Source organism: Acanthopagrus latus, chromosome 22 (genome assembly GCF_904848185.1).
Source record: "Acanthopagrus latus isolate v.2019 chromosome 22, fAcaLat1.1, whole genome shotgun sequence".
Taxonomy (NCBI): Eukaryota; Metazoa; Chordata; class Actinopteri; order Spariformes; family Sparidae; genus Acanthopagrus; species Acanthopagrus latus.
In genome coordinates, this window is record NC_051060.1 from 11,695,828 (window position 1) to 11,719,852 (window position 24,025).

The window sequence follows — 24,025 nt, forward strand, 5'->3', positions numbered from 1 at the left end:
GAACATATATTACGACAAAAAGCATTTTCAAAGGTGTGTCGTAATTTTAGTTTTTACCAACACCGCCATAGTTGGTACGTTCCTTTGCCCTTTTACCTATGACGCAGCGGCTAACATGTTTGCTAGTCGAGTGTGTGTTCATAAGCGCTAGCCAAAATGTCTTAATGTTGGAATTATAGAAAACCCACTTGTTGTGTTTCTATTCCAACGGGAATATATATGTATATTATCTCATATTTAATGGTATGTTGTACGTTCGTTTGTCGAGCCAAGTCACTTACATCCACCTGCCAAAATGTAACGGAGCTAGCATGCTAAATCGGCAGACTTTGCCGGGTGATTTGTTAACGTTATCGCTCGTGTGAACAAACGTTAGCTGTGGCTAGCAGCCTAAGTGTTTACTTTAAATGTGCCTGCTGCTCGGCTAGCTAGCCATATAGTCCCAATTTATAACTTATGCTGTGTATTACTGTTACACCGTACAGCTTAATTGCAAAATATAAAATTGTTTTTATGTTTTCGTTGTTAATTGAACTGAATGAGTGTTGTTCATCACTGCAATCACAGCCGCCCAGCTCAACATAGGCGATGTTGTTTTGTTTGCATAACCTAATGCTAAACTAGTTAACTGTACTTTCAGCGTTAAAACTGAAGAACAATGACGTCCATTATTAAGCTGACAGCCGTGTCAGGGGTTCAGGAGGAGTCGGCCCTCTGTTACCTGCTGCAGGTGGATGAATTCCGCTTCCTCCTGGACTGTGGCTGGGACGAGAACTTCTCAATGGACATCATCGATGCTATGAAACGGTAATTATGGCAGCCATGCTCTTATTACAGCAGTTCCCCCCGTCATGTGAACTAAAACTAGTGTCATGTCCTTCTCCCCTCCAGATATGTTCATCAGGTCGATGCTGTGCTCCTGTCCCACCCTGACCCCATCCACCTGGGAGCCCTGCCATATGCTGTAGGGAAACTGGGTCTAAACTGTACAATATATGCTACAATTCCCGTCTACAAGATGGGTCAGATGTTCATGTATGATCTATATCAGGTACGGAAGGAGCATGGGAAATCATGGGAAAGTTATTTGTCAGCAGGGTCCAATTGCATGATTAACACTGTGTTCTTACGCATCCTTCTCTCCACTTAGTCCCGAAACAACAGTGAAGATTTCACACTGTTCACCCTCGATGATGTGGACTCTGCATTTGATAAAATCCAGCAGCTGAAATACTCCCAGATTGTCAATCTGAAAGGTGAGTTAGTTGCAGACTGTTACAGGTCAGGAGTCACACTTCATTATCCATCACTCACACAAAGTGCTTCATATTTTTCTTTTAATTTACTTTAAGGGAAAGGACACGGTCTCTCCATCACTCCTCTCCCAGCTGGTCACATGATTGGAGGCACTATTTGGAAAATTGTGAAGGACGGGGAGGAGGAGATTGTTTATGCGGTGGACTTCAACCACAAGAGAGAAATGTGAGCACGGACAAAACACCCATGAAATGGAAATGAGTTCTTAAGTTTTTTGACTGTTGGTTTAATTTCCTTTTTCCACTTTTTCTCTGTTCTAGCCATCTCAACGGCTGCACGTTGGAGAGCATAAGTCGACCGTCCTTGCTTATCACAGACTCCTTCAATGCTACATATGTACAGCCACGACGCAAACAAAGAGATGAGATGCTCCTCAGTAAGTAATCTATACAAGACTCTATAGTAGAAATCATTTGGTCCCGACACTCTAACAAATAAACCTTGTCATCCTGACTTCTGTTTCAACATCAAACATGACATGACATTTCCCCCCAACCCATTTTTCTTTTTTTCCTTAAAACTAAAACATTTAAATCTTAAAGTAATGTTTAAAAAACGCTTTATTTTCAGTAATATTCTTTTTCTCATAGCCAATGTCATGGAGACCCTTCGCGGTGATGGTAATGTCCTGATTGCCGTGGATACCGCTGGTCGTGTGTTGGAGCTGGCTCAGCTCCTGGACCAGATCTGGAGGACAAAGGATGCTGGGCTTGGAGTTTACCCACTGGCTCTGCTTAACAATGTCAGCTATAATGTGGTGGAGTTCTCCAAGTCCCAGGTATCAATCACAGATTTTCCCACTTGAGAAGATTTGTACACTATTCCCTATATATTTAAAATGTGATATTATAGTTGTTCAATTTCACCAGTTATGATTGTTAATCTGTTGTCTTCTTGTAGGTGGAATGGATGAGTGACAAGCTCATGAGGTGTTTTGAAGACAAGAGAAATAACCCGTTCCAGTTCCGTCACTTGAACCTGTGCCACAGTCTGGCAGACCTGGCTCGAGTCCCCAGCCCCAAGGTGGTGCTTTGCAGCCAGCCAGACCTTGAGTCCGGCTTCTCCAGAGAACTCTTCATCCAGTGGTGCCAAGACGCCAAAAACTCTGTCATCCTGACGTACCGCACCACACCCGGAACCCTCGCCCGCTACCTCATCGACAACCCCGGAGAGAAGATGCTGGATCTGGAGGTAAAACCAGCCGTCAGCTGCGATGGAGCATTTTTGATCTTGTCTGTTCATGCAGCACTTGCCCCACAGGGAGCTGCTGTCTCTCATGCTCAAACCCAGCTGAGGAAACAGCAAAATCTGTCATTCCATCATTTGCACCATATCCATTTTTCACTCTTCTTGCTATGACAGGTGAGGAAAAGAGTGAAGCTAGAAGGCAAGGAGCTGGAAGAATTCCTGGAAAAGGATAAAATAAAGAAAGAAGCAGCTAAAAAGCTTGAACAAGCAAAAGAGTAAGTCTCACTACATGATGCTGCTTTATGTCCCTTGGTATAACAAAACATTTGTTCACATTATTTGTTTATAGCTAAAAACAGAAAATTATGTAAAAAGCCATCAGAAATGCAAATATTGGTCTAAATTGCAGAACTTAGACAATTTAAATGTAAGTCTCTTAATGGTAGATGAGTCATGACCCTTGAACAGAATACTTATACTCTGCAGCTACATCTCATATGTACACAGTTAATGTTTATTTCGTGCACTTGCAGGGTGGATGTAGATTCTAGTGACGAGAGCGACTTGGACGATGATCTGGATCAGCCAGCTGCTGTGAAAACGAAACACCACGACCTGATGATGAAGGCCGAGGGAAGCCGCAAAGGCAGCTTCTTCAAACAAGCCAAAAAGTCTTATCCAATGTTCCCCACACACGAAGAGAGAATCAAATGGGACGAGTACGGGGAAATCATCAGGTGATACAATATCAATACGTGTGAACACCAGAATACAGAGTGATGGATAGAGAGAAACTATACCGATCCATACTTGCTGACCATCACCAACAAGTTGTTCTTCTTTTACAGGTTAGAAGAGTTTCTGGTTCCTGAATTGCAGGCCACAGAGGAGGAGAAAAACAAACTGGAATCTGGATTGACCAACGGCGATGAGCCCATGGACCAGGATCTCTCTGTTGTTCCCACCAAATGCATCTCAAGTATAGAAAATCTTGAAATTAGGTGAGTGATACTTTAAATCTGTGGTTCCGCACCTTGTAACGGAAATCTTTGCTATTATTGCTTAAATCCATGCACCTATCTGTCACATTTTAAGAACAGCATGTTCTACAGAGATACAGGCCTACAGTTTGAAGAAAAAAAAAACGTTTTCTTGGCACCTCTTAAATTCAAGAAAGTCTTGTGACCCTCCTCTGAGCTTTTGGAGATCCCTATAGAGAAACAGTCTTCAATATCTGTGTAGTTCTGTGACAAGAGCTCTGCAGGTTTAACTTCCCTCATAAAGTCCCATCAGAGCTGATCAACAGTACATTGCTGTGGTGTGTTGGATGGCCTCCAGTAGCAAATGAGTGTAACCATTTGAACGTAAGGCTAAGTGTTGCTAAAAAAAAAAAAGAGAGACAGAGAAAGGTTGTGTCTGCTCAGCAAACCTCTCCTGCATTAATCACAAGTCCCATCAAGGTACCTTGTCTGTGCGGTTGTTAAACAATGTTTGGCAAATCAGCACTATTAAAAACCTTCATCCTGTCCTCCTCCTTCTGCTACAGAGCGAGGATATCGTACATAGATTATGAAGGTCGCTCTGATGGTGATTCCATCAAGAAGATTATTAATCAGATGAAGCCCAGGCAGCTGGTGATCGTTCACGGGCCGCCAGAGGCCAGCCTCGACCTGGCTGAGTCCTGCAAGGCTTTCAGCAAGGACATCAAAGTCTACACACCCAAACTGCAGGAGACTGTGGACGCCACGAGTGAAACACACATCTATCAGGTCAGCTTCAGTAAATGCCTGCTCTGTGTATTTTTCATTAGACTGACTTGTTGTTTGATTCCTTTGCTTTGCAGAATCATACGTTTAAATGATTTGTCTGTGCAGAGATAAAACCTCAAAAAAATGTTTTTGTCAAGTCATTTTTTTCACATTTTACAACCGCCATGGCGTTAACTGCTGCAAGGTTGAGTTCTTCAGTGGTGATTATATCTCAAGCATTAAAGCAGCCTTCCACGAACATGGCCAATGTCCTCATCATGTCTCGTCTTCTCGCGGTGAAGGTGCGGTTGAAAGACTCCTTGGTGAGCTCTCTGCAGTTCTGCAAAGCCAAAGACACGGAGCTGGCGTGGATCGATGGCGTGCTGGACATGCGCGTGGTGAAGGTCGACATGGGCGTGATGCTGGAGGAGGGTGCGAAAGAGGAGCCCGAGGACAGCGAGCTGGCCATGGATGTCGCCCCCGATCTTGGCATCGACCACAACGCCACGGCGGTGGCAGCACAGCGCGCCATGAAGAGCCTGTTTGGAGAGGACGAGAAGGAGGTGTCTGAGGAGAGCGATATCATTCCCACGCTGGAGCCACTCCCTCCACACGAGGTTAGTCAATATGAACATTTGTTGCTAGTGAGCTTACAGATTCTCTCTACCCTGCTTGGAAGAGAATGTGTGTGCAATGTGGTTTTTCTTAAAAATATAATTACATCGTTAAAAATGTACATCATTGGAGTCTATGAATATCCAAAGATTTTTATTTCAAGAGTTTAAGTGCTGGTTATTTCACTGAGAAGCAGCACATCTCCTCAGTGTGCCTGCCAAGTCCTCTTGTCACACTTGAGCCCAGCCTTAGTGTCAAAACCTGAAGGAAGCAACAATGAACAAAATGCATTAATGAGTGCAGAGGAGCTTTTTCAAAAACTCACCCTAAAATAAGCTTGTGTCATATCTGGCTGATTGGGTCATAACAAGTGTTAAGAAGGGTTGTTTTCAACTTAAGAGAGATCTTGTTTACAGCAGGCTTGTCCTTTCCTGCTTCTCATTTTGGCAGCTAACCTCATTTCAAGTCTTTGCTGTAATGCAAATGAATAATGGCTAATGAAGTAGTACAAGCAACTGAGGATTTTCAGGTCCCAGCAGCTGCAGCAGCCAGTAGACCCTTTAAAACCCTTTATCCATAAATATATTCATTAAGACTGCTTGTTGTCAGGAAGAGGTCTGGAGACTGTTTGTCAAAGGTGAGTGGCAGGAAGAGTTCATTATGGAACAGATATCCGTGGGAGTCTAAGTTGAGGAGAGCTGAAACGTGTTTCTCTGCGAATATGTGTCCACAAGGGCGTTAAAGCGATTCAGACAGCCCGAAGTCTGACTTCTGTTCTCCCTCCAGATTCCAGGGCATCAGTCGGTGTTCATCAACGAGCCTCGCCTGTCTGACTTCAAGCAGGTCCTGCTGAGAGAGGGCATCCAGGCCGAGTTTGTGGGAGGAGTGCTGGTATGCAACAACACGGTGGCCGTCCGCAGGGTGAGTGTCCTTCCCACTGGCCTGGCGAGAACGCTATCCATCAGCTCCCTGCAACACTAAGCACCACTAGCCCTCTAGAGGGAAAGTTGCCAGCACAGAAGACATACGAAAACAGGCTTGTGAAAATGTTGAGCGTCTGGTTTTATTTTCCATAATGATGCACATTTAGGTCTGTGTGCCAGGCAGTTGCATAGTTGACATAAAGCCAGTGATTTAATGAAATTAAAAGATTGTAGAATTAAAGGATCTGCATGAAAACACCGTTGAACATCTTTTCACATCTATGCGTCTGCAGCTTTCACAGACTTCTATTGTACCCTTCAAAGCCTTGCAGAGAATAATTTATCTCTGGAACAAATAGACACAGAATGAACACATTTCCAATGACATTCACTGCCTGAGATGGTGTTGACTGAGTCATCAGAAGTAACACAGCTGACAAACTGTCCCTGTAAGACGAACTAATATTGTTGTACAGCAGGATGACACATTTCAGCTTCTCCCTTTGTTAGATGATGGATCGTGCATCCTGAGAAATCAGCAATGTTTAGTGAAGTGGGCAGGTCGTTTTAGACGCCAAAAAATACAGTAGCTCAGTCAGGAGTCTACAGTCAACAGTCTGTATATAATATATATGAACATCTTTCATGTGTGTTAACTGGTGTTTGCAGTGAAGCGTCATGTTGTTAGGATTGTGGTGTTGTTTACAACTTAATGTTTGATTATCAGTAGGATTAGCTTTAATTACAATACTCCCATGGGTCCTTGAAGTCCTTGAAAGTTTGTGAACTTGACATGCAAAAAAATCAAGGCCTAGACTTTTTGAATATTTAAATATTTTAAAGGTCCCATATTGTAGAAAGTGAGATTTCCCAGACTTTTTGATAACAAAGCAGGTCTACGTGATCTATGAATATGTGATGGTATCAAAACAATTAATCCACACAGAAAAGCACACAGACGTTATTCAGATACTGTGCCTTTAAATGAGCCGACAGGACTTCTTCAAGGTTGTGATGTCAGAACTATACATTCAGCGCTCCGAGCAGGGCTGTAGTTACATAAACAACTACAGAGCCGATGCAGAAACACTGTGGACACTCAGGCCGTGTGTGCGTGCGTGTTTTTGAAACATTAAAGCATGAACACATTCAATAGTATAAATGTATGAACCTGAAAATGATCAGGATCAAGCTGTGCTGAAGTGTGTTCAGGCAGGGAACATCTAAAACATGGGTCAGGGGGCCTCCAGTACCGGGATTGACAAACACTGGTTTAGGGATTAAGTTTTATTTACTTACAGACTATGAAATGAAATACCAGTGCTTAAAACAAAATGGAACATTAAACACGAAAAGAAACAAATACAGCCCACCTCAGTAGGATGAAAGAAAACCCAGCGGCATATGAAAACATCTCACCTCTGAAGAAACGCACACAAGAAAAGAATCGCTGGCAGAACTTAAGAACTAAAAGGAAAAGTAGGAGTGAGCCAGGATACCAACAACAAAATGCATAATTGACAAGAACCTAAAATAGACACAACCCAGAAAATGAAATCAAAGAGAACTGAGACTGTTACAAGCGTATGTGTGTGGGGGTGTGTGTGTCTGTGCGTGTGTGTGCTATTAAAAAGGGAGAACTTGAAGTGTATTGCTTCATTAGACATTTAAATCCCCAGTCTGTGAACGTAACGTCTGAGTTGGAAGCGCTTCATTTTCAGAGGTCAGCAGCAGGCTGCGTAGAGCTTCTACTTGGATGTTTAAAGGTGAAATCATGCTGTACAGAGTGTTGGTGAATGTCATGTGAGGACCTACATGACCTGTGCATCTTTGTGCTCTCTGTCCAGACGGAGGCTGGACGCATTGGCCTGGAAGGCTGCCTGTGTGACGACTACTATAAGATCCGGGAGCTGCTGTATCAGCAGTACGCTGTGGTATAGCAGCAGCAGGAAGAGGAGGAGGAGGAGGAGGCGGACATGCTGCAGAAGAGCACACCACGGCAATACAGAGACAATCCTTTACGAGGACTTTACCCAGAGGAGAAGAGTGTACCGCACTCGGGCTACCTCTTCCTCAGGGGCGGCTCCAGCTGTTTCACTGCAAAACCTTGTTGTACATTTTCCCGTTTTTTATAGATTTTTTTTTCTTTTTTCAGATAACGTTTTTTTTTTTTGTTTGTTTGTTTTTTTATTATTGTTAGTTTACTTCCACAAAGTGAGAGGCAGATGCTTTCCCCTGGACCGACCTCTCTGCGTGAACAGACTCGTATTCCTGAAGCTATTCCCACTGTACAGTAACATCCCGGTGCACTGATGTGATTCTGCCATTAAAACCAGTCTTTTTTTCAAATATGCATCTCTGTTGAAGGTTTTTCCACAATTATTGCTGGATAATGACACTTACTGACCAAAATATGACCGATTGAGCATTGAGTATGAAATGTTGCCATCACATTCTTGGCCCAATTCATGCACTCATGCACTAACTCCCAGTGGAATGGACAGCAGTTTACTCTGCAAATATTGGACAGCTGTGATTATCTCACCCATCTGTAGGTGTTACATGCCATGAATCTGCCGCTGAATCTGATGTTTTTGTTCCACTGTTGGAATGTTTCAGGGCATGATATATTTCACATATTTCCTACAGAATTCAGACACTTTCAGACGCTGATATTGCACTCAGTAATAAGATCTTACAAGTTCTTGATTTACAGTTCCAAGTTAATCAGTATATTGATTCATTTCAGACAGTAATGGTAGAAAATTCTTGTATTAATTAAAAGGGTAATCCAGACATTTATAATCAATTCTCATCAAGTTGTGGGCCTTGCAAAACAGTCGAAAATCATAGCATTGATTGTAAAAAATCATAGCAGCAGACATCAGTTTTGGCTCGTTGTAGAGGCCAAGCTCGTGAAACAACCATATGCTATGCTTCCCAAAACGCAGTGTGATAGCATCTTTCATTGAAACTCGATTAAGCACTTCTATCTTGGAATGCAGGATACATTGTGTAGTAAATCTTAAGTCTTAAACCCACACTCACATAACCCTGATGACATCAGCAAGAGTCACTTACTTTTGTGTTTCATTAGATGTGATGTTTTTATTTCTATACATGATGATCTCAGGGCATTTGACCGTCCCTCCTATTCTCATGGAAACACCTTGAGGGAGTTCAATTTCACTTGGACTCGAGAGTGAACCGATTAGAATTTGGTGTTCAAAGGTCACTGTGACCCCACACAACACGTTTTTTGAAACCACACTGAGGAATCACACAAATGTCTATTGGGATAAATGATGAGTGATGACATTTTCTCTCCAAAAGGTCAAAGTTGAACTCCGCTGTGACATTATATTGTCAACACTTTTCTGGCGGTCATGCTACACCGTAACAGAAGGGGAGATGGCGACCATATTTAACATTCAGTCGGACGCTGAGTTGGTGACGCTGATCTTTGGTGCTCGCCTTAAAATTGAGGTGATTGTGCAGATCCTCTGTGTGCCCACATTTTTGAGTTTGACGCTTCAGACCTGCATCTTTTTATTCATCTGCATCTAGTGAGCCATGGCCTGGACCAAAGGTGCGATACCTTGCACAAACCCGAGTCAGATAAAGGATCAATGAGTCAGGCAGATTATGACTAAACATATCCAACTGAACAACCCCTCTGTTCATGCGCTCTGTCTTCAACTAGGGAATGGAAAAGGGGGGGTGGCAGGTTAATAAGAGGGATGCATTTGGGTCATTTTGTTAACTAGGTGAATGCCAATCCGCCCTCATTCCACCTCAGATCACCTACTGGCAGTTGCACCATGTGATCTCTCTCACTCCTCTGTCAAAGTGAGTGCTGCACGTTTCTCTCTAGAAAACTACCTTACGACCTTTTTTTAAAACCTCCTTCACTCTTCCCATGTGTTACATGTCCGTGATCGGACATGGGTGCTGCAGCTCGACTGGGTTTTTCGAGGGAATGCAACCACAAGGTGTTAATTCTCATCTGCACGTGCCGTTTGTGTTCCACCACGCAGGATGCGCTGCCTGCTAGGTCAGCTGGTTACCGCAGCAACACCAGATGGAGACATTTTTCAGCTGAATCTCGAACCGGCCTCTGAATGCCCATATCAGACCTGCCCATGCAGCAGGACCAACTCTAATACAGCGGTGAGATGACACTGTCCCCCAAGTGATAACCGGGATTGAGTATAATTCAGCCCGCTATGTAGTGAGTTAGGATTACCGTTCTTCACTTTGTATTTTTGGGCAACTGTCTCCCGCAGCAAAAAAAAAACAAAAAATAAATGAATAAATAAATGAATGAATAAATAAATAAATAAATAAATAAATGTGTGTGTGTATATATATATATATATATATATATATATATATATATATATATATATATATATATATATATAAAAATAATAATGCAACGCTTCAGCAGTTTGTTTTCTTATCTTTTTCAGGCACACACGGATATACAGCCTCACCTCTGCTGCGCTCCAGTGAGGTCTAACCGCTGTATTAGGAAGTTGGGTGATAAGAAGGTGGGGGGGGGGATGTAGCCGGGCGTCGAGGATGGAGGGAGGGTGGGGGGGGCAGGGTGTCATTGCCGGAGAGATGTGTCCGCTGCAGCCGTGGTGGCACATTGACTCGGCTGATTACGTTTGCAGCGTTGTGTGAATCCCCGGGGTAGATCCTTAACACGGACAGCTGCGGAAAATGCCACTTTTTTTTTTTTTTTTATGGACATGCCCAAACAACAACTCCTTTTCCATCAACCCCCCCCAACTTTCAAGCATCACATGTGCATCATAGTCGTGGAGGCTCCTCCTACACTGATAGCCTGTTAAGCAATCACAGGGGGGTTAACACACGTAGGACAGAGAGCAGGCAGTAGGGTGTGTGTGTGTGTGTGTGTGTGTGTGTGTGATCATGCACACGGTTGGAGGAGTTAGACTTGAGCACGGATGGCTGGCTGACGTGCCGGCCTGTTTTTTATTCAGTTGCATAACATACAGTTTTGCACTTTAGAAACATTAAAATTTAAATGCTCTTTTTTAATCCGTGGCTGACACACACACACTCTAACACACGCTCTCTCTCTCTCTCACACACACACACACAAAACTTTCATGTCCAGAGACACATCAATGATGCCTCTATTTATTTCTTTATTTATTCCCCCTCCCCCCTCCTCCACTGAACCTCTGTGACCTGTGACAGACAGAGGCTGAGTGAGAGATGGAGGGCTGGAGTGGAGATGAGGAGGAGGAGGAGGAGGAGGAGGAGAGAGGAGGAGGAGAGAGGAGCTCTTCTGTGCCACAGAGCATGCCAGCCCTGCCCAGTCACTGCTTTTCATTTTGATAATTGACCGGGAACGCCAGAAATGTCCATCAGCTAATCCTCTTAGCTTTCATAATGCTGACTCTGTCACAGAAGCCCCTGTTTTAATGTAACGAGCAGCTAAGCCTGGAGCACAGGGCAGAGTCGCCCTGGGGCACCGAGGCCGCTCTGCCCCCTGGAGGCCAGCGAGAGATCTGCTCTCGGCTCAACAAGTGCCCCCCCCTCCCCCTGCCAATCTGTCCTCCCCACAAATCAAATCACGAACCCTTAACCTGGCTCCCAGGGCGCCCACCCCTTTGCCTTCCACGCTGCACTCGCCGGGCTGGGAAGCCGCACCCGATTAAAACAGGAGCATCTTGGTCGTGTGCAGCCATTCATCTGTGTGGATTGGAGGATGAATGAGCTTAATCCTTTTTGAATTCCCGGTCTACTCACTAAGCAGACCACTTAATGCCAATGACATCAATGTAATAATGTGGAAAGGGGGACGGATTTCTATGAAACCCTCACAATATTCAAACATAACATAAGGCACAAAAATCCCATGATACCCGGCTCTAAAAATGGTACTTGTCACTCAGCCCAAATGGACATCACGTTGAAATGTCAGCTTTATTACTGTTGTTCTCACGAGCTCGAGCGCAGGTTGTTAATAAATAAAGAGCAGTCCTTTTGACTTAATGACAGTTGCTGGATATTTAAGAATATGTAGAGCCATGCATCAACACTGCAATCTGTCTTTCATGTCGCTTTTATGCCGAGAAGCGGTGGAGACCTAAGAGCTTAGATGAACAAATTAAATGTCACTGGGAGATTGTTTGAGATTGTTTGGATAATTAAGGTGGGAAAAAGATTGCGTAACGGTGCATCAAAATTCATTTATTAGTTAAAATGTCTTTTTTTTAAATTTTGGCACATTTTTAACAGATATTCGGTTTTCAAAAGTGATGGCGACAAAACTGGTCGTCACTGTCCCTGGTGTTAAAAACACCTTTGCTTTTAACACTCAAATTAACATGTGAGAAACTGTGAGTCAGTGAACCGACGATGTAGGAAACTGAAAGAATTAGAAGAAGAAGAAGAAAGAATTTTCTGGAAAAATCTGCTTTCTTTAATCAGTGGATTGACTAGTTAGCTATGGAAGTAGCTTATCTTGGAATATAGTGAAATGATCCCACGTGGGATCTTCCTCCCATTCTGCCAGTATTGAATGAATGCAGTGTTAACTAACTAGAGCCATGACTTGATTAGCTCAGGTTAGCATGAAGACTTCAAACTCAGCTCATCTCGCTCAGACAGAACACAATGTGCATTTAGGAGGAGGTAGCTAGCTGTGATAGCTACGATAGCTTACAAAGTCAGTGGAAGACAGGAAGAAACATTATCCACAACTGTTCAGATAAAAAGGAGGAGGAATAGAGAGCCCGGAGGGAAATAAAGAAAGACAAGAGTTTGTGGTGAGTTCTGAGTTTAGTCACCGCAGAGCTCTCACACAAACACACGCTATGATGCACTGATCTGCACTGTCTGTTGCTAACTAGCTTACAGCTAATGTCTGTTTTAGTGGAGGTGTGTGTCAAAGAAATACACGTTTACCAGTTTGTTGTCTCTCTGCACACACCTTAAAGAACAAATTCACCCCAAAATGAAAATGTGGTCATTATCTGCACCATGATGGGGCTATTCTGCTGGAAACTCAGGTGGAGTTTGGTCATCCACAAAATCTCTCTGGAGTTTGTTTTAAAAATGTTTTTTTTTTAAAAACAAACAAAATTGCTCCAAAAAGTTTTTCTGGCGTTATTTCAAGTCTCCAACAATTAATTCCTCTAAAATCTGTTTTTGTGTCTTTCTAAAGGTGCTCTCTTGTATGTTGTGGTGGAAGCCGGTCGTTCATGTTGGCAGCCTCCATTTCTTAGCTAACTTTAACTACTGTTGTTCTCTGTTACTGGAGTGGAGAATGGCACCGATGCACTTGAGAGCGAGCCCTTCACAAAGAAAATCCACAGTCCAGCAGCATTAAACAACTTAAACAAACGGTCCACAGGTTCCTATAGAAGGTCTCATTTATCTAACGGGTAACAAACCCCTTAAACAATATTCAGAATCTAAAAGTAGCCTTGTGAAGGTTTTTGACACTAGTTAGTTAAAACTCGTTCCACTTCCTGGTTTCAGTCTGTTCATTTTCTCTTGCCTCACACTTTCCCACTCTACACATCCTAATTCCCCTCTAGGCCCTCTTGCTCGCTTTTTCCTTCATCTCTCTAATTCCTGCCTCTTTGAGTAATCCCTACGTGCCGGCATATTCCTGTGGTAATGGTCCTTCAGTACAGGAACCACTTCTGCCCACCCGCTCCTTAAGACACACTTTAAGAAGGCCGTGTCGAGAAAGGAATCCAGAATTACACCATTATGGAAGTGATCCTCTTATGCAACCTGCTCTTCACACCCGTCCACAAAGCGGGAATGCTCGCGAGCACAAATCCACGAAAGGCACTCGCTGCTAGATTATCCACAGTCCACAGTACTGCGGCTGCCATTTCCCCCTTTTTGATCAAACAATGCGTTTTGTTGGGAGCATTCATGACTGTGACTGATCCCGGCTGGCTTCCTGGCAGAGGCATGTGGATGACTTAGTGATCATGTGTATGTGACTGGATATTTAGGACAGATCACATGAGATTGTTTTGCTTGGCCTGTGTACAAACAGCACATTCTTCTCCTCCCGCAGCAAAACAAACCTGACCAGTCGGTTGTCCGTAACTTGAGGCGATGCAGGGAAGAGGATCAGGGGAACATGCTCTTGGATGAGGGCAGCATCAGCCTCTTAGCGAACTGCATTCTGGCTGACATGTGGTTCCAGCCAGTCAGCAGAATGCAACCTGGCTGGCCTGCTCTTTCTGCTCAGCACATCACAGGTAACCGGCCTCATCTTATGTGACATGGCTGACACCGCCTTGAGAGCTGCGAAGGGGACCCTGCCGATGATTAATTCAAGCTCAGAAAACACGATGAGGGATTAGGTCTCTTTGTTTACCCCCGCAGACGTCTCTCCTAAACTCAGGATGCCTCCCTGGTATGACACGGGGCCGTGTAATAAGGCTGAATCATCGGCAGTGAGCGATGTGGATGTGAAAACAAGTAGAGGCCAGACCGAGGAGTGTGAATCCAGACAAGTGACTCAGCACTACAACTGTTTATCTGCGTGCAGTTCGGTCGAGGTGCCAGCACACTGAGCGGCGGCTTCGAATGTCCAAATGTTTGTGCTTGCTGTAACTTTTTAGCACAAAGCGTGGTTTCGGTTTTCATCCAACGAGCTCAGTCAGAAAGAAAAGAAAATGTTCTTTTGTCTCTGAGACATGAGACTTGATCCAGATATAGCTCACGAAACCTGAAATGGGTCTGATTGATGTGCAGGGGTGGGTGAGTGGGGGGGGGGGACAATGTGTAACGAGTACTTTTCCTTTTTTGAAACTCAGCTTCTAGTCTTTACTGGAACATATTTTCAAACCAGTAATCTACTTTTCACATTGACACATTTGCCATTTTACATGCCGTCTGCTCTAAATGTGGGCACTGGGTGTACGAGAACTCGCAAAAACCTCCTGCCTTTTAACCACAGTGGGATGATGACAGGGGCAAAACTAAGAACATGAGGCAGCTTCCAGCATCAATCCATAACCATAAATAGCCACACTTTCTTGATGTTCCTCCAGAAATACACAGAAAATCTCCTTTTAACCTCCACAAGCACTTACTGTAGAGGAAAATGTAGCTAGCTAGGTAACATTAACGATGTTAGTTTTTCATGTGTAACACTAATCATTGATATCTTGCAGCTAGTGTTCTTGATTTTAAATTGCTGGCCTTTAGAAAGTAGTTGACCTAATGCAATTCAAACAACGTTAATATTACTTTCATAATTGAAATTCAAATATAATGTAAGAAACCTGCCTCTCTGTGTACTATTCACATATCTCAAGAACTGTCATGATCCCTCTGACGTGATCTCATGGGGAAGCAGACCTAAATAAGATGGAGATTAGCACGTTGGAACAACTTGCAGAAAGAAAATACCATAAGCAGATGGTTAAATGGGTCTAGATGAGTGGGAAGATGCATCAACACAGGTTTTCTATTCTTCAGCAAGAACTGGAGGTGAGATTTTACACAGTTGTGTGCTAGCTAAATTTAGCCCCCCCCCCCCCCCCAACGGGCTGGGCTCAACAACGCAGGGCTTGTCATTCGCTAGCTGTTTGTTAGCTTAGCATCCTAAAGTGCCTGCTGGAGATGACGTGGCTCATTTATCGCCGTAACAGCAGGAGAGCATCGAAGGGCAAATAGAATTACATTTTTTTTATCTACCTTCTTTCAGAGGCTCTACTGGGGTCCTTGTGGCTGTCGCTGTTGGATGCCATGTTTTTATTACACCATGCTAGGCACAGAAGAATACATTTTGCTGAATGAAAAAGGTTACTCTGTGGTTTCAGTTACCTCAGATTTATTGTGTATTATAATGGAATCCATTAATCTTGTCGATCTGCAATCTGCTGTCAGATCGGACGTCTTGATTGTTGTTTTCATTGAGGACCATGGGCAAAAGTTCTTTGATTCAAGTGTTTTACAAAATAAATGGAAAGCAAAGATGTCCCTTGTTTTTTTGGTGATCCACAAAATGATCCTTTTTGTGAGGTCGAACTGCGTCACAATCCCAAACCACCAGTTTTGTGATCCTTCGCAACCCTAATGTAATGAATATGCATCACGTGAGCACCAGATAATCAGAATTAGTGAAATAAACTAGATTTTAACTTAGTATCCCCTCAAATGGGACGGCCTCTAGATTATGTAATAGTGCAGATGTCACCTTAAAAGCCCTGTCACAACATCTTGTGTTGTGCTTTTAATGGCGTACAGACAGTATTACAAAACAAAACTGCCACAAAAAAAACACATGGTCATCCTGGATCATTCAGACTGTCAGCTGATGAAACCTAATCCACCTCCATTCACCATTTAAGGATATATATGTAAAAAAAACAAAACAAAACACACAGTTGAAAACATTCAAAAAATTACCAACAGAATGCGAATAACTGCTCTGATGTTATAATCTATATATCGTGTTTCAGAGATAGCGGTGTAAACAACACTTTCCCAGGGCTTAGAGCTCTCAGTCTGGACTGCTAGCTAGGCCATCAAATTGGATGAAAATCTCAAAAAAAAGGTAGCAAGTGGACCTCTGAGTTGAGCTCACCATGCCACACATGCTAATAATAGGGAGTAAGGCAAAGTCAGGCACGGCAAAGATTGCAAAGGCCACTGCCACGACACTGAGCTTTACCATGGCTCTTTAGAAACCTACAGGTGATGGCTACATGGAGGCTACAGGCCAAAGCTGCAATCCACTGATATCGAACTGACACAGAATTTGATATTTCCAAGGTGGCATTCCCAACTTCCAATCTAAATGCATCAAACATGGATGCACTCAGCAAACTGATGTTTGTAAGGCGACTCTCAAGTAGGCTCGTACCATGAAACACAAATGTCATGGTTCGGGTTTTTTGTTAATAATCTCCTGTTTTATCTTGTGTCACGTATTTCTTTCCACTTCCTGTCTTTGTCTGTTTTCCCATCGTTTTTCCTGCTCAACTTTATTCCATGAATCACTCTGTATTTAAGTGTAAGTTTTTCCTTCACTGTAGGCTTCTCTGTGTCTCCTGCGTCTGTTTCCTGGGCCTTGTGTGTTCCCTGACTTTATGGATTGAGTTCTGACTCGGCTGATTGTTCCATTGCACTATTTCCTGTTGAAGGTTGTTTTGTTTTTTTGTCCTGTGTCATGAGTACAGTGGAATGCAGTATATATCCATGTTTCTACATCAGTTTAGTATTGTACTTCCATAAAGTCACCGCATGTGAAAGGGACAGATTCAAAATGAACGATCAAAATTGCTGCAACAGTGTTCAAAAACACCAAATTCAAAATTCCCACAATGAAATAGTTGTTAGTTATACCCTCTTAACAGGCCTCTTCTAAATTAAACCCCCTGTTGAAATTTTGATGTCTTGAACATCAGGGTTGTTCTTAGAGACTTTAAAATGCCTTCAGAGCCACAAAGGAAACCATACAACTGTTTTCAGAGAGCACTGCTTGTGACAAGTCAGCTCATCGTTATGTATTCATTGTCTTTGCTGGCAGAGTGCTTCTTCAAAACCATTTCTGCTAACTTCTCCATCAAAAGGCACGTTTCACTCCTCGTGCCTGCTTGTGAATAATAACACTGTGACATTAACAACTCCCACTCATCCTCCCACTTCAGTGTGCCTCTAACTTTTGTGTCCAGCATGGAGGTGTGCGGGGTGATGAAATCACACAGCAGGGAAATCTACTGGCTCATTGACTTTATTGCACACCACTCCACCCCCAAAAGCTCCAAGTGAATGAAGTGAAAGAACTCACCCTCACTTGCCCTCTGTTTCAGAGTGCTGCTGGATGTATTAATACAGACTTTGTAGCCTGTCTCTGCCACTTTGATGCTATCTTCTCAGAATGAATGGGCTGCATGTTCCTGCTGGCATAACCTCTGTGGTCAGTCTGAATGGGACTCTCCACTGTTCCTCGCGAGGGGGAAAAGGTTGCTCCTTGCATGCCTACCCTTCCCTTCCTTTTCTTCTCTCCAGACAAAAGAATAATGGCGTTATTTATGTGCAGCTCATTACAGTCTCTCTCAGATATATCCAATCTTTTTTCCTCTGGCCGCTGTCCGCCGTTAAGCAGCAGAGCCCCCCCCCACACCTCCCGAAAAAGCGAAAAACCTTTATCCAATTTCACACTGTTCGGTTTCTCAAACGAACTGAACCAAAAAGTTGAATTGATCTCTCAGGCCCAGGGGATAGCAGTGATGTCTTAATAGGTGGAGGGGCAGTTTGTTGGAGGGTAGTAATAAAAGTGACAAATAAGATTTGGTAGAGCTGTTCGTCTCCAGAATTGACATGTATATTCATCAGAGGTACTGAAGAGTCATTTTATTTTAAAGTAACAATATACAGTAAGTATATATGGACACCCTACCATACTAAACAATACGATGTCAACCTAAGTGAGAATGTCGCCACAGACACCAGATTTAGTCTTTGGCAAAGGCTTGAATGAAATGGACGTTGATCTACAAGACTAGCATCTATTGCTACCAAAAGTACGTTGCGTAACATACTGCACAAGTGTCCACCCCAGGTAGTGAGTTAATGCGCCAAACACTGAAGAGAAGGCGGTCAGAAGCCGCCTACTGTACACCTCTCTGGCACTTCATGTGTGTTACGAAACCGAGTTTATTTGAGGGATAAAGAAAAAAAAATCAGCAGGAATAAGTTGGCAGGAACAAAACTCATTAATGATCACTTAGCGGGTTTCTGGAGCATATACACAATGTTTCATGTCGTTACAGCACGCACAGACCCAAATAAATCCTAATACTCAGTTCTGATGTCGGCCGTCCAGGGTCGACTGAGTTGCCTCGTGTTGTCGACAGCTGCATGCGTGACTCTTCATGTCCTGGAAGATGAAGCGAGCAGCGCGGGAGATGACTTCTGCCTCCAGAACACACAGATCAGACTCTCTGTTGCTTCTCTCTGCCCTGTTCACTCTTCACACCTGAGCAGGCATACAAATAAACCTGCAGTGCTGCCATAAAACGCTCAACACTCGTGATAAATATTTTATTTCTCCTGCAGCTCGCTGAGGAGCTTATGCAAGGAGCAAAATCAGCGGGTCTCCAGAGACATTTCCTGTGTGTGCGCATGTAGAGCGAGCGCGCGTTGCACTGTTAGTGCCAGCCGCGAAAAAAGTGGGCTCGGCAGTAGTTGGCAGGTCGCGCAAAAAAACAAAGGAGCTGGAGATGTTCCTCCCTCCATCTGTTTACTTGCTTCGGATAATTAGAGAAATATTAGTTACAATGCCAGCAGTGCATTAACGGACGGTGTCACGCTTCCTTCTTTGGCTCAGTGTCACCTTGTCATCTCTCACCGCCGCAAACACACCTCAGCAGAATCAGGCCCACTTATGCATGGGATATCCCAGCGCTGCGTTGCTATTGTGCAAACACTCTAAAAGGACATACTGTATTCCAACTGTCCTTTTCTCCCTTTGTGTCATCTAAACACGGGCGATTTAAAGGTACACGCCATGTATTATATTTACAAAGGCCTTGAAGGCCTAAACCTAGAGGTAGAATATATTTTCTGAACTTTTAGTGACAAGAGAAAAAAGTTGACGATCTCATCACGAGGTCCATTTAGTCCTCGAAGAAGTATGTTTTTAACTGCCCCCTGCAGAACAACCTCCTGAATCTTGGTTTAGCCTCAACCCAAGGCGTCTGTATATGACGGGGAATGTGATTCAACAATCAACTATCTCCATAATCTCTTATATTAACTCAAAAAGTAACCAACAAATCCTGCATAGTATGCCTTTATTAAAGCAAGACTTCATCACCCGAGATGCTTATGAGTCTATTACTTTGAGGATGTCATTAGTTAGGCAACCTATATCAGAATGAGTGTCTCGAGACACCAACATCCTGTCTTTCTTCTTCTATTCAAAGTCACACCGTACTTCGTCTACAGTGCTTAAAAAAAATGGAAATCTTGAAACAATTTCATGATGAATGGGAAACATCTGTTTGTTCATGGAAAGTTCTATAACTAAACGGATCATGTGGAAAGTTTGTTTTCCTAAAGGTCCTATTTGTACGAAACGTTGATTGATGAGGCTGATTCCCAAATAATGGCACTCTGGGTTGTGTGAGACTCAAGCATTAATTTGGTTGTACAGTTAGGTCCTTTAAGGTCAAGATCAAACAATGAAGACCTTCGCCCCTATGGGACCTTTTGGGTCATTTCAAGCTCTCAGTCACAAGACTGTATACCTCGCTGTGCTGCAGTTTTGTATTCTCATGTTGCAAATAGCGGCAGTTAATCATTCGCTAGCTAGTGACAGGCTAGTTATTCAGCTTAGTTCTCTGCATAACTATTAAATATAAAAGTCTAACCGCGCTATGGATCTGCAGTGCTTTGTTAACCAGGAGCTACTGTCAGCACATCCAAAAGCCTACACACACAAAAATAAGTGGTTAATGAAATATCTCCACAGTTACAAGAACATGAAGCAAACTCGAGCTGCCCTTACAAGACTGGATCTTAATCACCGTATCAAACCAGCGAATAAATCACATGATGAATCATCGCTGCAATAATGAAGTTTGAAGCCGAAATGAGCAGCGCTGAGTCAAGCGGTAATTGTTGTGCAACACTCACACAGTTCATTGTTAACGCTCCTGACATCGGCTCATTAGTGATCCGCGGTTGCGGGGACGTGACACATGCTTGGCATTTATCTCAAACAACACATTTGCATTACACTGACTGCTCCTTTTGACATCTGCCCACATTAAAACACTCCTACAAAAAGCCACTCTCTCGCCGTCTCCCTGCAGCCCAAACCGCGGTTCACACACACACACACACACACACACACACACACACACACACACACACACACACACACACACACTATTATCTCTTCTGCAGATCAGCGACCGTTCACTGGGTCCTGCAGATGCAAAGGAGGCCATGTGTGTATGTTTGACCAAGCCACAGAGTGTAAAGCGGTGGCTAAATCTCTGTAAGCAGGCCCTGGCATTGCTCCCCAATTGCCTGCCTGCTGTGTGGGCAGGGGCCTGTAGGGGACTAATCCCTTGGCATGGGCACGGGTCACACATGTTGTTGTGTACGTGTCCTTTCGTGTATTCATGTAGAAGACCCGAGCTGCAGGATGAAGACGAGACCTGGCAACAGATTCATCAAGCCCCGACTAATAACCTGCAACGCCTTTCCTGCTTAACTAGCAGCCTTCACACAAAAACTTGGCTGCTCCTTCGAGATGACGGCTAATGATTTTGGAGGGCTGCCTTGCGCTGTACCGACAGGGACAGTCTTGCTCTTACATAACCTTAGTCTGCAGGAGATTGCGTCGGCCTCTGACCTTTCCATGCTGCTCGGTTTTTGCTTAAGTGAGCAGCAGTGGCGGCTGTAAAAGTCGACATGCTGCTTCAGCCTTGTCAACCTGTGCCCGTAGACGGCGACAAGGGCAAGGCAGCTTTCCTGTCTGTTATCGTGGCAGTTAAGGTGACCCTACAAGGAGCCCGATGGCAGTAAGAAAAGACTCTGGCTCTGCAGCCTCACAAGTCGTGCAAAACCACAGCGAAGTTGAAACATTTCTTCTTGTTGCATTTGTTTTGGGGCAATTTTCTACTTCTCTCTCGTCACAGCACTGTGCTCACGGTCTAGGTTTAGGCACAAACAGCATTTAGTTAGGGTTCAGAACACATGCCACAAAAACAGCTGGAGATGGTCCCAGGTCTCCACTTTCTCCACCACTTTCACGTCTGTCTGTTAAATGTGAAGCTGCAGCAGGATTTGGTTGGTTAGCTCAAAGACTGGTAATGAAGACAGCAGCTAGCCTGACTCTGTGCAGGATGTGACTGCACCCGGACAAGAAAAAGTCCGGCACATAAACCCCGAACACCACAAACTGTAGTTGTTACGCACACAAATAAGCTTTGAAGGTGCTGGTAGGTGGATTTTGTTACCTTCAGGCAGAGGCAGGCTAACTGTTTCCCCCTGTTTCCAGACTTTATGCTAAGCTAAGCTAAGCTAACTGACCACTCACTGTGGCTTTAAATCCAAGGTGACAGACGTGAAAGTGGTACTAATCTCCTCTTAAGAAAGTGATTTTTTTTTTCCTAAAATGGGAACATCTTCTGCTTTTAATTCAATGGGCCAAACTATTAAATGTTTAGCAACAGAAGTGACTTAATCATTCAAGACATAGTCTCCTAATAAAGCTTGTTAATAACAGAGGAGATCTGTGTTAGAGGAACCAGCAGGGTGACATGGCTCAGCACTGCTGGCTTTACTTAGCAACACTGCTGTGAAGTTTAATCTAATAGCAAGAGTTTCACCAAGCAGTTTTTAATCTCATTCCTCTGCGTGTTGTGCGGGGAAACAGTGCAAGGAAAATAGATTAAAAAGTATGTTGGGACTATCCAGCCGGCTTCCCGACCACAACATTAAATAACACTCGACTCAGCTATCATAATAAGTGGCCTCTTATATCAAAGCACAGCATCCATCCATATTGATCCCTTCCACTTGGGAGTCTGGTCTAGGGAATAAATCTGTCCAATTACCTCCTGTAACATATTGCGCAATCATTACGAAAGTGACAGCTCCGGCTGACAACAGCTTACATCAAATAATTGGTGAGCGGCGACGTCTGACCTTCAAGAATCACATGCCACGGCGTCTCCAGGACCCTCCACAGTCCTCGCTTGGCCTGCACGGGTGACACATTCACGGGACTGATGACTTGTCAGTTGTGTTGTAATGGAGGCTAAATACAGCATGGCATTTTAAAGGAAAAAAATTTAGTCATCAGCTACTCACCTTCATGCGGATGGAAGGTTGGAAAACATTTCTGGCGCTCCTGAGCAAATCAGTGTTGCAGCATTCTCATTAACGACTGAAGCAGATCCAAGTCTCAAGAAGCCTCGACATCTTAATTGATTTGGAAAGATGTTTTTTTTATACCCTTTACACCCCCAATGTGTGGTCGAGCTTGTGCATCCAGTTTAGATGCTAACCCATTTAGCTTAGCAGCTACAATGAAGATTTCAGCTTTAAAGTGCACTGTGTAAGGACTAGCCACCTTCATACTAAAAACCAAATGGGGGGCAGCGTTTCACCACAGTAGCTGCTAACTGCGGCTGGCTGTAGGTGCTGTTAGCTACTGAGCTCAGTTAGCATGGCAGCTAGCGGTCCAGACCGACTGCTCAGAACACTGGTGTGGTATTTTCAGGGGAAAGCTGAAGACCGGGACTGGCCTGGGCTAGCTGGTTTGCATGCTGACTTCAGCATATATCTCTGCACTCTGACTTGTCAGATGACTTGTCAATGGGTGCTTTTTCCCATCGCTACATGAAACAACAACAACAACCTTTGAGGTTAGCAACAACCAAACTAGCAGCTCTTACCTTTTCTTAAGTGTGATTTTAGCCATTTTAATGCCCGCGACAATTGAGCAGCATGCAACGGTGATTCTCCTGATACCAGAATAAGAACTGATGCAGCCAGACCTTCCTGCAACAGACGTCTCTGTGACACAGGCTATGGACGACATGACGCCAAAAAAGGCATCTATAAACTCATCCCAAGTAGTCTGAGTCTTGAGAAGTCCCGGACACTGAATTCATTTGAAAAGATGTTATTTACACCCATTTTGAAGCGGAATTGTTCATCGTAGCCGTGTAGCTACATTAGCGTGCCACCTGATGCGAAGCAGGGTTAGTTGTTCGACCACATGTCAAGCGTTTGAATAGTGTCTGGCTTCTGGAGACTTGTATCGCATTGGGTGAGTGAGTTTCTGTGGTTCTTTTTACATTTTTCAAACAAGTCCCAATCTATTTCAGCTGCTTTGGAGAACTCTGCGATGCCGTTTTGTAGTGAAACTCCACAGATGTTTTTAGCTGGGGGGTGAGTAGTCAGCGAGTGAATTTTCATTTACGGGTGAACTTATCCTTTAATCTATGTGCCCATACATCTGTGGGAAAGTTGTGCAATGACATTCTATCGTAGTAAAGCTCTGCTGAATATGCAGCACAATTGATTCCCTTCCTTATAATGGTAATTGTTTGGCAGGTAATGATCACCAACTACAGGACATATTTCACCCACATTTAATTTACTGCTGCCACACATATCACATAAAAGCCCCCACCCCACCCTCCAGTACATTATTCAGCTCCGATATGTACAGGTCTGTTTGTG

At 43.8% G+C, this 24,025-nt stretch overlaps 1 protein-coding gene and 1 long non-coding RNA gene across 3 annotated transcripts; both read left to right on the forward strand.

The window, feature by feature from the left end:
- Positions 1-85: 85 nt before the first annotated feature.
- On the forward strand, positions 86-8,146 carry cpsf2 (cleavage and polyadenylation specific factor 2). The gene is made up of 15 exons (XM_037087459.1): positions 86-243; positions 641-807; positions 892-1,051; positions 1,151-1,256; positions 1,353-1,482; positions 1,578-1,693; positions 1,908-2,095; positions 2,218-2,508; positions 2,680-2,780; positions 3,039-3,242; positions 3,354-3,506; positions 4,052-4,274; positions 4,556-4,870; positions 5,655-5,789; positions 7,639-8,146. The coding sequence occupies exons 2-15, from the start codon at positions 659-661 to the stop codon at positions 7,729-7,731; spliced, it is 2,364 nt and encodes a 787-aa protein (XP_036943354.1). The 5' UTR covers positions 86-243; positions 641-658; the 3' UTR covers positions 7,732-8,146.
- Positions 8,147-12,373: 4,227 nt separating this feature from the next.
- On the forward strand, positions 12,374-15,786 carry LOC119012648. 2 transcript variants are annotated; one of them, XR_005072549.1, is made up of 3 exons: positions 12,374-12,600; positions 13,872-14,058; positions 14,186-15,786. It is a non-coding gene; the product is annotated as an uncharacterized LOC119012648 (long non-coding RNA). The 2 variants fall into 2 exon arrangements; XR_005072548.1 differs by having other exon boundaries at positions 13,872-15,786.
- Positions 15,787-24,025: the final 8,239 nt, after the last annotated feature.

Coding starts and splice junctions, on each gene's coding strand:
- cpsf2 (XM_037087459.1), top strand. CDS start 659: ATGACGTCCATTATTAAGCTGACAGCCGTGTCAGGGGTTCAGGAGGAG. Junction 1,694..1,907: donor AAGAGATGAGATGCTCCTCA/GTAAGTAATCTA, acceptor TTTTTCTCATAG/CCAATGTCATGGAGACCCTT. Junction 4,275..4,555: donor GTGAAACACACATCTATCAG/GTCAGCTTCAGT, acceptor CTCGCGGTGAAG/GTGCGGTTGAAAGACTCCTT.